Source organism: Nannobrachium achirus (genome assembly GCF_963921795.1).
Source record: "Nannobrachium achirus genome assembly, chromosome: 21".
NCBI classification, from domain to species: domain Eukaryota; kingdom Metazoa; phylum Chordata; class Actinopteri; order Myctophiformes; family Myctophidae; genus Nannobrachium; species Nannobrachium achirus.
In genome coordinates, this window is record NC_137828.1 from 27,351,194 (window position 1) to 27,366,193 (window position 15,000).

Consider the following 15,000-nt stretch of genomic DNA (forward strand, 5'->3'; position numbering starts at 1 on the left):
CACCTAGGTAGATGTTGTGTCCTGAACTGATGCATCACTATAGTTTGACGGTCCACAGACCTGATATATGTTAACATTATATTGGGTTGTTAATATAAAAACCTCATACAATACCATTATATTGGGTTGATACAGACCTCTTACGATAGCAGTATATCTAACATCTCTGATTTTCAGGCCTGGAATCTCATCATTTTAGGGGCAAGGCCACTTGGCCTTTGGTGTTATCCATTTATCGAGGGCACAAAGGCCAAATGCCAGGGAAGGAAGGCCATCAAATAAAACAAGATTTTAGTCCATTGAAAGAATTTGTTGAATTTAAGGGATAGGGATGATAACCTAATCTGCATTGAAACAGATAAATGATGGTGTTTACAATCTGATCCATGTTCAGCCCAATCAAAGTCACTGGATTGGTTTAAAGATGGGGAGTTAAGATTGCACAATCTCAACAAAAGACACTGGTGTCTACGTGACAAGAGACAGCGGTGTCTACTGTCTACATATTGACAAGAAAGTGTGGTACAGTCAGCTGGGGCATTAAGGCCACTGTGGCCTCGGGTCATGCCATTGGTTTTAGGGGCACAAGGCCAAACTGAGGGGCAACGGCGGCCATGGCCTTCAAGGCCTTCCTGAAATTCCTGCTCTGCTGATGTTCCTATGTGTGTTGCTGTGTGTTGTGTGCAGGTAACTACTGGAACGCTGCGTCTTTCACCACCTCCTACCTTTACTACATTACATTACATTATATTACATTACATTACATTACATTACATTACATTACATTAGCATTATATTTCACATCTCCTCTTGTGTGTTATAACAGGTAACTACTGGAACGCTGCGTCTTTCACCACACCATCCTCCTACCTGCACTTTGACACCTTCCAGGGAGAAACCAGCGCTGACATCTCTTTCTACTTCAAGACCAGCGCCCCCTATGGGGTCTTTCTGGAAAACCTGGGCAACACAGACTTCATACGCCTGGAGCTGAAATGTAAGACGTCTCTCTCTCTTTCTCGCTCTCTTTCTCTCTCACACCTTCTGTCTTCATATCTCCCTCTCATTGCCTCTATCTGTGGTGTTGTGAAGTTTAATCCAGCAGAGAGCCTGATAGCCACATTGAAATGAACAACGGATGCATCTCATCAACACGCATGCACACACGCACACAGGGGCGTCACAAGGGGGAGTGGGACTGAGTTATTAGGGCCCAAGGTGAAGGGGCCTTAATTATTTTATACTTTAGCTATTGAAAAATAGCAGATATACAAGCTCACAGCGCGCTGCAAGCTTGTAGATCTGCTATTTTTGATGAGTTGTGAAAATGTGTGCAAATCTTTGAATATATGTATTTTTTGAATATTTGTGAAAAAAAATCCCTGGAACTAAATATTTTGAGATGGGCGTCCGTGGCCAAATACATATAATTTTGGGGGTCCTTCACATGAAAAGGTTTGAGCACCACAGACATAGAAATATAGGTTTTTCAAATATTCCAAGAAATGCACAAATTTTCACGATTTTTCAAAAATAGCAGTTCTACAAGCTCGCAGCGCTGCACTCGGTGCCGCGCTGTGAGCTTGTATATCTGCTATTTTTCAATAGTTAAAGCAAAAAAGAAAATTGTGAATCCTTCCCAGAATTTGGTGCGACACCCCTGCACACACACACACACACACACACACACACACACACACACACACACGCACACACACACACACCACACACACACACACACACACACACACACACACACACACACACACACACACACACACACACACACACACACAGCACAAAACAAATGCATATGCACAGGCACAGCACGATTCAGAATTTCCATTCCCCACCTGATTATGGTGCAACAATGCCTTGTTTCAGGCAGCATTGGAGTGTGCAATAATAAACACCCATTATGAAACAGATTTTATTCAAGTCATGCACTCGAAAACAGAAACTATATGAGCAATAAACCTTGTTCACATCGTGGCCATCTTGGATCACATGACCACTTCGGGTGGCAGCCTGCATTACAAACTATTGCAAACAATGGAGCGATGGTGCCAAAATATGAGTTCTGTTCAACCAATTTCTTTTGACCAAATCGACAAATATGCAGATGACAACATCAACATCCCCAAAAGGATTCAATAGAAGGATATATCCACAATATTCATCGTTAGGTTGCAGTACTCTGTGCAAAGACTTGCTACAGTACAGATTTTTGCATAAATCAGGAACAATCTAACAACAAATAGTTAATATGATGGTGGAGCAAGCAGATCAAGCATTGTACAGATAGCAAGCTTACCTTGAATATCGTTACCGTGGATTTAATCAATCCAGTTACTGTAGCCCTTCTTTATGTAATCCTTTTGGGGATGTTGATGTTGTCATCTGCCCATTTGTCAATTTGGTCAGAAGGAATTGGTTGAACAGAACTCATATTCTGGGACCATCGCTCCATTGTTTACAATGGTTTGTAATGCAGGCATCATGTGATCCAAGATAGCCGTGGTGTGAATAAGGTCTATATGACTAAGAGTCTAAAAGCCGCGCAAGCAGACCTTTAGAGGTCGTGGCTACTCCAGTCCTTACACCCAAAAATGATCAAATCTGCACACTGGGTCATGCTCCAAAGTTTAAAAGTGTATTGATTTCGTTACACTTGTGGGTCGGGATCCCCAGGGGGTCCCCAAATTATTGTGGGGGGGTCCCCAGATGATTAACTTAATGTGCAACATTGTTTTCTCACTCAACAGTAAACAAACCAACAAAGTTTAAGTGTATAGAGGGTTTATGCATTTAAGTGACAATTTAAGTACTTTTTAATACTTCTAAAATGTCAAATTAAACATTGGCCAAATTGTCAAATATTAGAGACAGATCTAACGCCTCGCGTTGCGAGCCGTTGTGAGCATGTAGATCTGCTATTTTCACAATAGAACCGTGTTATACAAAATGTAATTCCTCAACTCGTAGTGCTCTTCAAGGAGGGGGGTCCCCAGATAAAATATGAGGCATGACCTCTATTTTGGGATTCTGACCTCTGCCCAGCACCTGTTTTTTTTTTAGAATGGATGTGCGTGCTTTGTTCCTCCTTACACCCAACCAGAGCATGATGAGAGACCAATTTCATTTTGAGATGATGTGTTGCAAGTGGAAATGTTGGCCTAAAGGTCAGAGCTAGGGAAAGGCCATAGGGTAACCAAAGTCTTATTGTGTTGGACAGATGGACAGATGGAGCCATTATGACATTATGTGAAAGTCTTAAAGCTATACTGCGTAAGTTGCTCAACTACTGGTCAGAAGCGGTATAGCAAACCGTGGTCGCGTCTGCTTTTTTCGTCTGTTTTTCACCCGGGACCACCGGGGCGGGGCCGCGGACCACCGCGTCTGCCTGCGCCTCGCTGAGACGCATCCTTAGAGGGGTCTCGCTTTCCCTTTACATCCGGAGTTACATGCTACTACTCCTACACCAGAGTAAACCACCCGAAACACTGCTTTTGAGGCAAGCTACTTCCTGAGAAGACGGCAAGACGCGCTGTGATTGGCCGGTAGTGTATGATCCGCGCTGTGATTGGCTGGTAGTGTATGATCCGGGAGTCAACGTATACATTATAGAGATGACGTAATTTTGCCGCGAAATCCGGTCCCCGGCCAGGATCATAGATTACATATTTAGAGAAGGCTTTAGGGGCTGAAATTTACGGAGTGGGTCTTCTAACACTTTACTGATTTAATAGTTAGATCAAATTTAAGATTTGTTTAATTGAAAAAGTTGCATAGTATAACTTCAAGCTCTGCATTGTCTTTTATAGTCCTCCCTGCTTAAAGCTGTTAAATAAAGTGTGTGTGTACAGTATGTGTGTGCATTCGCGCGCGTGCAAGACACCAGTCATGTTGCCATACCTTAGCAACAGGCATGATACATTTATTTTAAGAAGAAGTACATATAATATATAATTATATATACCTAAAATATAATTATAATACCTTGTTAAAGTGACCATTTTGTTACATTTTGCATTTGTAGTTATTTTACTGTAATTTAACAACATAATAACCCGCACAGATAGACAAAGAGACATTCATGGATTCATATTTAGAACTGACTTTTATCTTCCCCCCCTGGACCCAGGGTATGGCAGCTGCATACCCCTGCCATACCCAATTGACGCCCCTGCATACATTTCCTATCTCCTCACTCTCCCCAGCAAGCCAAATTACGCCATGATGACGTCCTCCGGTGACTCCGGTGACGTCCAGAACTAGGCCAGATCACAGCCCATATTATATGGGGATGATCTTGACGTCATATGGACTTTTTAGTTTGACAGGATTATTGCTATCATTTGTAATGTTAGTTGAAATATGAGCATATAAAGTTATATTCTGGGACATATCTGACTAGTTATATGATATTTATCTGGCCTCGATCGGACCCTCTCTGATTAATCCAGGATGTCTGTTTTCGTAGTTGAAATCAGGTGATATTCTAGGCCAGATCTGACTAGTCATGGTTTGACGTGATTTGGCCCCAATCGAGACGTCACTGATTGGTCCAGGTCCTGACCGTGCTCACTGGGTCGCTATCCTTCCAGCATCACATTTTTTTTTCATTGTTACTAACCTAGACCTAGATAGATAGATAAATACCTTTATTATCCCAAGGGGGAAAATTAGTTGCCCAGAGGCAGCACAGCAGTGTAAGGTTATTTACACTGTAAGTTAAGTTACAGGGAAGTATGAAAAAGATAAAAAGAAAAAACAAGAACAGAGTACAGAGTATAGTAAGTACAGTAAGAGCAAGGTACAACAGGAAAGGGAACGAATAATATATATACATAAAGTGTCCTAAAGCACGACTATCAATATAATACAGTGCCCAAATCAACGTGACCATAACAGACAATGGCCGCGTTTCCCAAAGCGCAGGTCGTACGAGGGCCTTCGCTCGGCTGCGGTCCTTACGATTATGGCGTTTCTCAAACGCGCTTGTAAGCGCCTCTCGTAAAACAGCCTTCGCACGCCAGTAGGCCGGCCAGAGCCTTGTATTAGAGAGTTCTGCCAACTCTGGCCCCATGTGAACGGAGATGATGCAACTCTCTCCTTGAATGGCTCTGGGCTTCGATTGATAGGACGTCAGCAGCTGCGCTCCGAAATGAATTTCAGCGGCTTGTGTGATTGTATCGGGCCGGCCCATCAATAAAACGTAACATACAACACTGAAAATTAACACACTTTTAGCGCTGTTGGTAGGCTAACTGGCCGCACAAACCCCTTGTTTTAATTTGAAACTATACATGCAAAGCTGCAAAGCGCTGTTGCCTGTTGGTAGGCCTATAACTGACTGCACAAATTGACTTAACTGCCCGTCTTAAATATATATGTCACGGTTAGATAGAGAAACTGTTAGATCGAGAAACGGAGCGCTCGTCATGTGGCGCAGGGCGGAACAAGCGGTCGCTTTGATCCACAACAAAGGCAACAACAACGTAGCGTCGGCCCACGGAGGTTAGGGGTTAGGGTTAGGGTTAGGGTTAGGCATAGTTTTACTGAGGTTAAGGTTAGGGTTAGGGTTAGAGTAAGGCATAGTAAGCTAATGGCTAAACACAGCCGAGCTAGGCTAGTAAATAAACAAGGAAAGAGAGTCGCAAACGAGTGACGTCAGCGCCTACACTAGTGAATGGCTGTTGTCGCCATCTGGTGGTGATTGGTGTGTGGTGAACTACAAAACGAGTGCTCTTACCACGATCTGACTGAGTTACCCAAACTGACTGTAACATATATATTTTTTATTTTATAGGCTAGGCCTACAGTATTGTAGACTAGAGTATTGGTTCTCAAAATGAGCTCTGTATCGTTTATATCGATCTGCTGAAGCGGGAGTCGAACCCGAGGCTCTCAATCATTAGTCCAATTCACAACTCGTCATGCTATTAAGCCTGACGTGTTCAGTTACAAAGGCTGTTGTCCGCCCGGTCTTGGCTGTAATAATTATAGGTCTACAATTAGTTATATATGAACCAATGGACCCTCATCATCCTAGCCTGATTTCAGACTCAGCGCTGGAGAACCAGTCCGCTCAGAGAGTGGGCTGAGCCAGGCGATCATCATCCTACACTCTCAACTTGTGAGTCACATTTTGGAACCATTTGGTTCCTAACTCCAAACGTCCAAACTAAAATGTAACAGCCCTGTCTCTTTACCTCAGTGTTGTGTTGGCACGACGCACGAGGGGCTAAAGAGGCTCAGGGCTGTTATATTTTAGTTTGGAAGTTTGCAAGTTAGGAACCCAATGGTTCAAAATGTAGGCTAACTCTCAGAGTGTAGGATGATGAGTGCCTGGCTCCAGCACACTGTCTGAGCGGACTGGTTCTCGCTGAGTCATGTTGGCACGAGGGGTTGTGTGTTGGACTAGCGACTGGATGATCCGAGTTCTATCACCGCTTTCACGCATCACTGCATGCCTTTTAGCTGGGGAGAGGGGACCCCCACTGGTCCACGGACCCACTTAACAAATGAGGCAGCCTATAAGCTTGTTCTTTTTTATGTAAGTGTGTGTTGTGATGCGTTATTTCTCAGTAGCCAATAGACCTATATCAAAGCAAGCGACACGCATAACATAAAACATAGTTCACCTTTGTATGTTTTATTTATTTATTATATAAATATAAATGTATAGTTCACTTGTTGCGACCGAAGGTCGCATATACTCTGAAGAACCGTGTCGCTTGAGTGTCCTTCCTTCCTTCCGTATCCTCGTGACCGTCCGTATCCTCTGTGATGTCAGTGAGTTGTGACATCACTTCCTGTACAGGGCGGCTACACGAAATGTGGATAACACTATATATGGAGATAGTCCAGTCCATCATGTCATATGGGACTACCGTCATAGAAAGTAGCCATTGTTAGGCCGGAGTCATTGGCTGTCTAAACATGGAGATGTGGATAACACTATATATGGAGATAGTCTAGTCCAATATGTCATATGGGACTACCGTCATAGACAGTAGCCATTGTTAATCCGGAGTCAATGGCTGACTGTCTGTACAGGAAGTGATGTCACATGACATACTTTTTATGCCCATATATGAGTCCTAACATGGAGATGTGGATAACACTATATATGGAGATAGTCTAGTCCAATATGTCATATGGAACTACCGTCATAGACAGTAGCTATTGTTAGGTCGGAGTCAATGGCTGTCTGTCTGACTGTCTGTACAGGAAGTGATGTCACATGACATACTTTTTATGCCCATATATGAGTCCTTCTGTACCACATCTCCATGTTTAGGCAAACTCCACACAGAAAGGCCCTATCGCCAACCCAACCTAGGGTGTGAGCGATAGGGCCTTTCTGTGTGGAGTTTGCCTAAACATGGAGATCTGATCCTCTGATCTGATACGGGCGGCTGGACTTAGATCACCTATGAAAGGATGTCCATGAAAGAATGTCCATCCACCTGGAGAAAAGAAAATGTAACAAGGAGGTGGCAACAGGGCGGCCAAATAAAGTTATTAGGCCTGGATCCAACTTTAAGTCGACGCACATGATTCCAGAAGTGTAGTGCTTATTCGCTCTTGTATCAAACCGGTACTCGAAACGTACTTAGAATTTAACATATTTTCTAAAGTAAATATGGGGGCTGCTGTGTTAAGAACGTTTCGTTGTCAAGCTCAACGTTGGGCATTTGGACCTATACATGGAGAAATGGAGCGAATCTGTTTGGCCTAAACATGGAGATGTGGATAACACTATATATGGAGATAGTCTAGTACATCATGTCATATGGGACTACCGTCATAGACAGTAGCCATTGTTAGGTCGGAGTCAATGGCTGTCTGTCTGACTGTCTGTACAGGAAGTGATGTCACATGACATACTTTTTATGCCCATATATGAGTCCTTCTGTACCACATCTCCATGTTTAGGCAAACTCCACACAGAAAGGCCCTATCGCCAACCGAACCTAGGGTGTGAGCGATAGGGCCTTTCTGTGTGGAGTTTGCGTGTTCTCCCCGTGTCTCCTAGGGTTGATACCCTCACAAAAACATGAACAAACTCCCCCCAGAATGACAACAACTAGAATCGTCAGAGAAACGCTGTGGTTGGCCAGATTGTCAAGAATTGGCGCGACCTCGCCCTTTAGGGCGAGGTTGCATGTCACCCTGAGGTCGCATTCCACCCTCGGGTGTCTTACTAGTTTATTTTGTATAGCAGGTGTGTAGAATAGCCTACTCTACCATCCACAAGACTTAGATAGCTTTTTTAAATAAACTTTCATAGTTATACTTAGTTATATAGTGCTCAGTTTTCTATGAAGGGTGCTTACGGGCGCCCCGGCGCACCCTTAAAAAAACCATCGTACAGACACGTCTGCAGCACCCGTGAGAAACTTGCGGGAAAGGTGTTTGCTTCTAGAATCCTCCTTACGATGGCCATTCGTATGAGGTGTGCATTCAACCGTCATCACAGCTATTTGGTTCCATTGTACGAGACGACCGGTTTCCTGAAAGCCCTCGTTGCTCTTGATTGAAAGGTGCCTGCGCAGGCTGCGAAGGACGATTTTGGTCTCTACGGCCATGCCTGAGCTTACGAGCACTCAAAATCGCTTTGGGAAACGCGGCCAATGCTAGTTAGTGCAACAAGTATCTCTATCATGTCAAACACAAGCAGAAATACAAAAAAAAACTACTAACACAACCTAATAGTGCAGTGTCCAAAGGTCAGAGCGATAAAAACAACTAACAAAAGAAAATAAAAAAACAAGAAAGGGTGATGCAGCAAGACGCACAAGAGCACCCACCCTGGAAGGTCCTTAGAGGTCAGAGTCAGTGCAGATATAGTTCCAGTAAAGAAACAAAGGCTACCGTCGTCCTACGTTAGGAATTAAGTTAGTCCTTGTCAATCGACCGTTGTGTGTCTCGTAGACCTGCAGTTATCCAGAGAGGCCATGAAATCACTGCATTAGACGAGGAAGGGACAGCAGCCATGACACACACACACACACACACACACACACACACACACACACACACACACACACACACACACACACTCAGAGAGTTCAGAGCATACATGGGCAACTGGCGGCCCGGGGGCCACATGCGGCCCCCACCTTCACGTAATGCGGCCCGCAGGTTTTGAGCTTGTAGATCTGCTATTTGTTTGCTTAGTAGGACGTAGCAACATGCAATGTGGCCCTCTGGAGTGAAGGTGGAAATATAGTGGCCCTCGCCACCATCAAAGTTGCCCACCCCTGGTTCAGAGGTTGCATTCCATTCAGAATCAAATACATTCAGTTCTTTAGAGCAGAGTGGCGGTGGTCTGTATAGACGGCTAGTAAACATGGTGTTCACTTCCAATGCCTCACTGTTACGTCCCAGATAGTGGTCTAGGTAAGGGATAGTAACATTTATACCCAAAATGACAAATTGGACAGGAGAATGTTAAACATGAACTGAGAGCTTTTTATTAAAGTAAATTATAAGGAGCCAAATAACAGAAAAAACAGGGAAGGGACTGGGTGGTGCCAAAAGAGAAAGTACAATGAAAACTTCTATCTGAATTAAACTAAAGAGAGTACCTAACAATTAACCAAAACAAAAATCTTCCTACTCTAAGTACAAAAAGAAATTACACAGCGTGGCACTCACCTCCTAGGCTAGTGTGGATAACAAGGAATTCACCTACGGGCAATTATGTACAGGGTACCCCAAAATACTCTTCCCTTCCCCTGGAATAAGTTTGGCTGATTTAGAATGGTTACAATTGAATGGGAAGCAGTGTTAAAGTGTGTGGTAGGACTGAAGCAAGCTATAGCTATGAGCTATTGTTTGGGCCATGCTGGTGGAGGCAATGGCAGGCAGGAAAGAGGAAGAATGCTGGCACACAGGTGATTTATATAGCTGATGACTGCTGATGATTGGCTGGCTGAAACATGGAGGACCAACCGGTGGTGAGAGGCGGATTGGCAATGACAGAGTTGGAGTGAATGGGCTGGACCTGTGCACTGAGAGACAGTTAGAGAGTAGAGTGTAGAGGGGAGGAAAAACAGCCAAGATACAAAACTCCCCCATAACAATCATAACAATATACGTAACACCTCCCACCCAAAAGACACAAACAAAATGTTTGTGACTACACAATTATTACACACTCCGAGAGAGAGCGTCTGCCATCACATTCTCAGAACCCTTCTTATGCCGTATGACTAAATTATAATTCTGTACAATAAGGGACCAGCGCATAAGACGCTGGTTCTCGTTATACATCCTGGATAGAAAAACCAAAGGGTTATGGTCTGTATAAACTACCACAGGAAGTATGCTGGACCCTACATACACCTCAAAGTGCTGTAAGGCAAACAGAAGAGCCAGGGTTTCCTTCTCTATAGTTGAATACCTGAGCTGGTGTCTATTAAACTTCCTAGAGAAGTAACAAACTGGATGGTCAATTTCCTGGTCATTTGTTTGCAACAAAACTGCACCGGCTCCAGTACCACTCGCGTCCACCTCCAGTTTAAAAGGAATAGCAAAGTTTGGAGCAGAGAGGACAGGTGCACTACATAAGAGGGCTTTTGCGCTCTCAAAAGCACTCTGGCACTCACTGGACCAAACAAAGGGCCTAGAAATACTGGTTAGAGCAGTTAGAGGAGCTACCACAGTGGAAAAATTCTTACAAAAGGATCTATAGAATCCAATCATACCTAGAAATCGGCGCAATTCTCTTCGAGTGGTAGGCCTTGGGAAAGCAGTGATGGCAGAGACCTTTGCATCAATGGGCCTCACTTTACCTTGGCCTACCTCTTTACCAAGATAGAGCACTGTGCCTTTCCCAAACTCACATTTGGCTAAGTTAAGGGTTAAAGTAGCTTTTTCCAAACGAGTAAACACTTCTCTCAGAGTTGACACATGCGAAGCCCAGTCTGAGCTGTACACAACAATATCATCAAGATATGCTTTACAATGGGGAACATCACCCAGTACCAGATTAATAAGCCTCTGAAAGGTAGCAGGGGCATTACACATTCCAAAAGGCATCACTGTATACTGGCAGAAATTATCAGGTGTTACAAAAGCAGAAACGGTGGAGGCTTCAGATGTCAAAGGAACCTGCCAATATCCCTTGAGCATATCAAGCTTACTCACATAGGTGGATGGACCAATCTCATCAATACAATCATCAATAAGTGGCAGTGGATGAGCATCGGTCACTGTTACTGCATTCACCTTACGAAAATCTGTGCAAAACCTTGGACTTCCATCTGACTTAATGTCTAACAAACATGGGGAACTCCATGGACTGGAGCTAGGCTTAGCAAACCCATGACTTAACAAATACTCAACCTCTTTTTTCATGGTCTCCCTCTTAACAGGATTAACCCTATAGGCCCGCTGTTTAATAGGCATATCAGTGGTTAACTTAACATCATGTTGGAGAACTGAAGTTTGAGAGGGAATATCACTAAACAAACATGGAAAATCCAAAATTAACTTCTCAATATCCCTCATCTGATCCTTTGGCAGGTGAGACAAAAAGGAAGGTAGATTCAACAACATTTCAGAGTTGGCTAGTCTTGCACTTTGTGGGGTTGCATTGCGCAACACCAGCCCATCATCATCATCATGTTGAGAATCACCAACCGTAGAAGTTAACGCTACACCCAAAACTGCAGGCTCTGGAGACTTAGTTGGAGAATCATCTCTAGTGTGGTATCGCTTTAGCATGTTAATATGACAAACACGGGACTGGCGCCTGCGGTCAGGGGTGCGAATAACATAATCTGTGTCACTGATTTTCTGTTCTACCAGATAAGGACCAGAAAAGCGGACAGAAAGGGATGAGCCAGGTTCTGGCAACAAAACTAACACCTTGTCACCTGGGTTAAAGGAACGAGCAATAGCTTTCTTGTCAAAGTGTTGTTTCATGGTCACTTGAGAAGAAACTAATGCATGCTTAGCTAAGGAACAGGCCTGCTTTAAGCGTTCTCTAAACTGGTTAACATACTCCGACACTGATCGAGGAGATACTTCAACATTAACCAGTTGTTCCTTAAGGACCTGGAGAGGGCCCCTAACAGTGTGTCCAAAAACTAAGCTAGCAGGACTGAAACCTAGTGACTCCTGAACAGTTTCACGGAGTGCAAACAGAACAAGTGGAACACTTTCATCCCAACTTGATTTAGACTCAAGGCAGTGTTTACGCAACGTTGATTTCAGTGTCTGATGAAATCTCTCTAGCGCCCCCTGTGTCTGAGGGCGATAGGCACTAGACACCCTATGTTCAATGCCTAAAGTTTTTAGCACTTGTGAGAACAGCCTAGATTTAAAATTAGTGCCCTGGTCAGTTCTCACTACCCGCGCTAGGCCATAAGTAGAAAAAAACTTAATTAAGGCTTTAATGACCACTTTAGCAGTAATTGTGCGCAGGGGAATCGCTTCTGGGAACCTAGTTGCAGCACACATGATTGTTAAGAGATACTGATTCCCCGACTTTGCTTTGGGTAAAGGACCCACACAGTCAACTATGACTGTCTCAAATGGTTCTTCCATAACAGGAATAGGATGTAGCGGAGCAGGTGGAATAACCTGGTTTGGCTTACCCACAAGTTGACAAGCATGGCATGCACGACAGTACTGAGCAACATCTCGTTTCAGCCTAGGCCAGAAGAAGTGTTTCAGGACTCGATCACATGTCTTGGTGACACCAAGATGACCGGACCAGGGATGATCATGAGCCAAGGACAGCACTTGCTGTCGATATTGTTGTGGTACCACCACCTGTTGGCATTTGCCCCAGTCCTTCCCCTCTGCAGCAGGGTTAGACCAGGTTCGCATTAGCATACCATCTTCCAGATAGTAAGCTACTTTCTTGGCTTTTGCTTCCTCTTTGCCTAGCACTGAGGCCAAACACTTGGCAAGGGTACTGTCACCCTTTTTCTCTTTCACGTACTGTGCACGGTCAACAGGCAGCTTTAACATATGAGAGTCTTCAACTCCCACTTCTTTAGGTTCAACATTAACAGTGGTCTGTGTTTTTTCTACAAAGGCCTCCTCCGGGTCTAAAGCTAGGAACGAATCAGACAAATCAATGCCAAATTTCTTTGTCTGAGCTCTGGTAACTACACATGCCGGAAAGACATCAGGGAACTGTTGGAACACTTCATCAGACACTGAATCAAGGTTTGGGTTGTCTACAACCTCAGGCACTGGTACTACTTTTAGGGGAAGGGAAGAGTATTAGTAGAGGACCTTGAAATGGTCTTAATCAGAGTTACAGGTTTTGGGTGTGAAGAGCCAGATGAGGAACCAGAAGATGACTGTTGTTTCCTCTTTAAGGTCAAACAATCAGTAATGATATGGCCTTTTCTTTTGCAATAGAAACACTCACGTTCTTCCTTTGAGGATGAAACATCTCCTTTAGCCTTTTCAGGATGTGAAGGAGCTTGGTCTGTTCTGACAGACCTAAACACAGAAGGCTTGGCCATCTGATTGGAAACAAACACCTGTTTATGGGTGAGAACAAACTCATCAGCCAAAATGGCCGCCTTTGGCAAGGATGTCACCTTTCTCTCATTGAGATAAGTGACTATCCTTTCTGGCAGTGAACTCTTAAATTCCTCCAAGAGGATCTGTTCACGGAGAGAATTAAAGTCTTGTACCTTTGTGGCAACACACCATTTGTCAAACAAAGCACCTTTCTCCCTCGCAAACTCAACATAGGACTGATCACTGGCTTTTTTGTGGTTTCTAAATTTCTGTCGGTAGGCCTCAGGCACTAACTCATAAGCACGCAAAACGGCGCCTTTGATTTTGTCGTACTTTAATGCCTCGTCTAACGACAGAGAGGAAACCACCTCTTGGGCTTTTCCACTTAATTTGCACTGAAGCAAGATTGGCCAAACCTCTGTAGGCCACTTTAAAGACGAAGCAATGCGCTCAAAGACACCAAAATAGGAGTCCACTTCTGACTCCCTGAAGGGAGGTACTAAAGCAATATTCTTTGCTACATCAAAGGAGGGGGGTGATACAGGTTGAGAGGAACCTTGTTTAACTCTTTGGAGCTCCACTTCAAGTTTCTTTAAGCTAATTTCCTTCTCAGCTTCAACTTCTAACCTCCTAATTGCCAATTTGTGTTCATACTCTGCCCTCTTAGCTCTTTCGTCAGCCTCCACCCGAAGGCGGGCAATATAAACATCTTGTGACACAGGAGCCTCAGGCTCCTCAAGCAGAGCATTTTCTGCACTATGTGCTACAATTCCACCTGGTGGTGGAGATTGCAGACCTTCTACCAGAGACCTTCGAGGAGAAGGTGTAGGAACTGTCAAAATGCCCAACTCAATAAGCTTCTCCAAAACTAAAGTCCTAACATCATCTTTAAGTGTCGACCTTGCGATATGAATACCAAAATGATCGGACAGTTCAAACAAGTCATCTTTCAAAAGTTTGTTAAACTGTTCAAAGCTTGGCTGATCAAGAAAAGCTTTAAGATCAAACATGACTAGGTAATAACACCGTTACCAACAAAAGCTCACAATTCACAACATCCATTTGTCAAATTGGGTATAAGATAATGGGATCACAAGGATCCCGGACGAGCCCCCAAATGTTACGTCCCAGATAGTGGTCTAGGTAAGGGATAGTAACATTTATACCCAAAATGACAAATTGGACAGGAGAATGTTAAACATGAACTGAGAGCTTTTTATTAAAGTAAATTATAAGGAGCCAAATAACAGAAAAAACAGGGAAGGGACTGGGTGGTGCCAAAAGAGAAAGTACAATGAAAACTTCTATCTGAATTAAACTAAAGAGAGTACCTAACAATTAACCAAAACAAAAATCTTCCTACTCTAAGTACAAAAAGAAATTACACAGCGTGGCACTCACCTCCTAGGCTAGTGTGGATAACAAGGAATTCACCTACGGGCAATTATGTACAGGGTACCCCAAAATACTCTTCCCTTCCCCTGGAATAAGTTTGGC

The 15,000-nt window shown here is 43.8% G+C and overlaps 1 protein-coding gene across 1 annotated transcript in view; it reads left to right on the forward strand.

The window, feature by feature from the left end:
• Window positions 1–15,000, forward strand: part of LOC308306664 (contactin-associated protein-like 2) — a gene marked incomplete at both ends in the record, with an annotated part of 459,572 nt that overhangs the window by 406,226 nt on the left and 38,346 nt on the right. Inside the window, 1 exon segment of the mRNA XM_080751705.1 lies at window positions 827–997. Coding sequence (XP_080607831.1) covers window positions 827–997 — 171 coding nt within the window.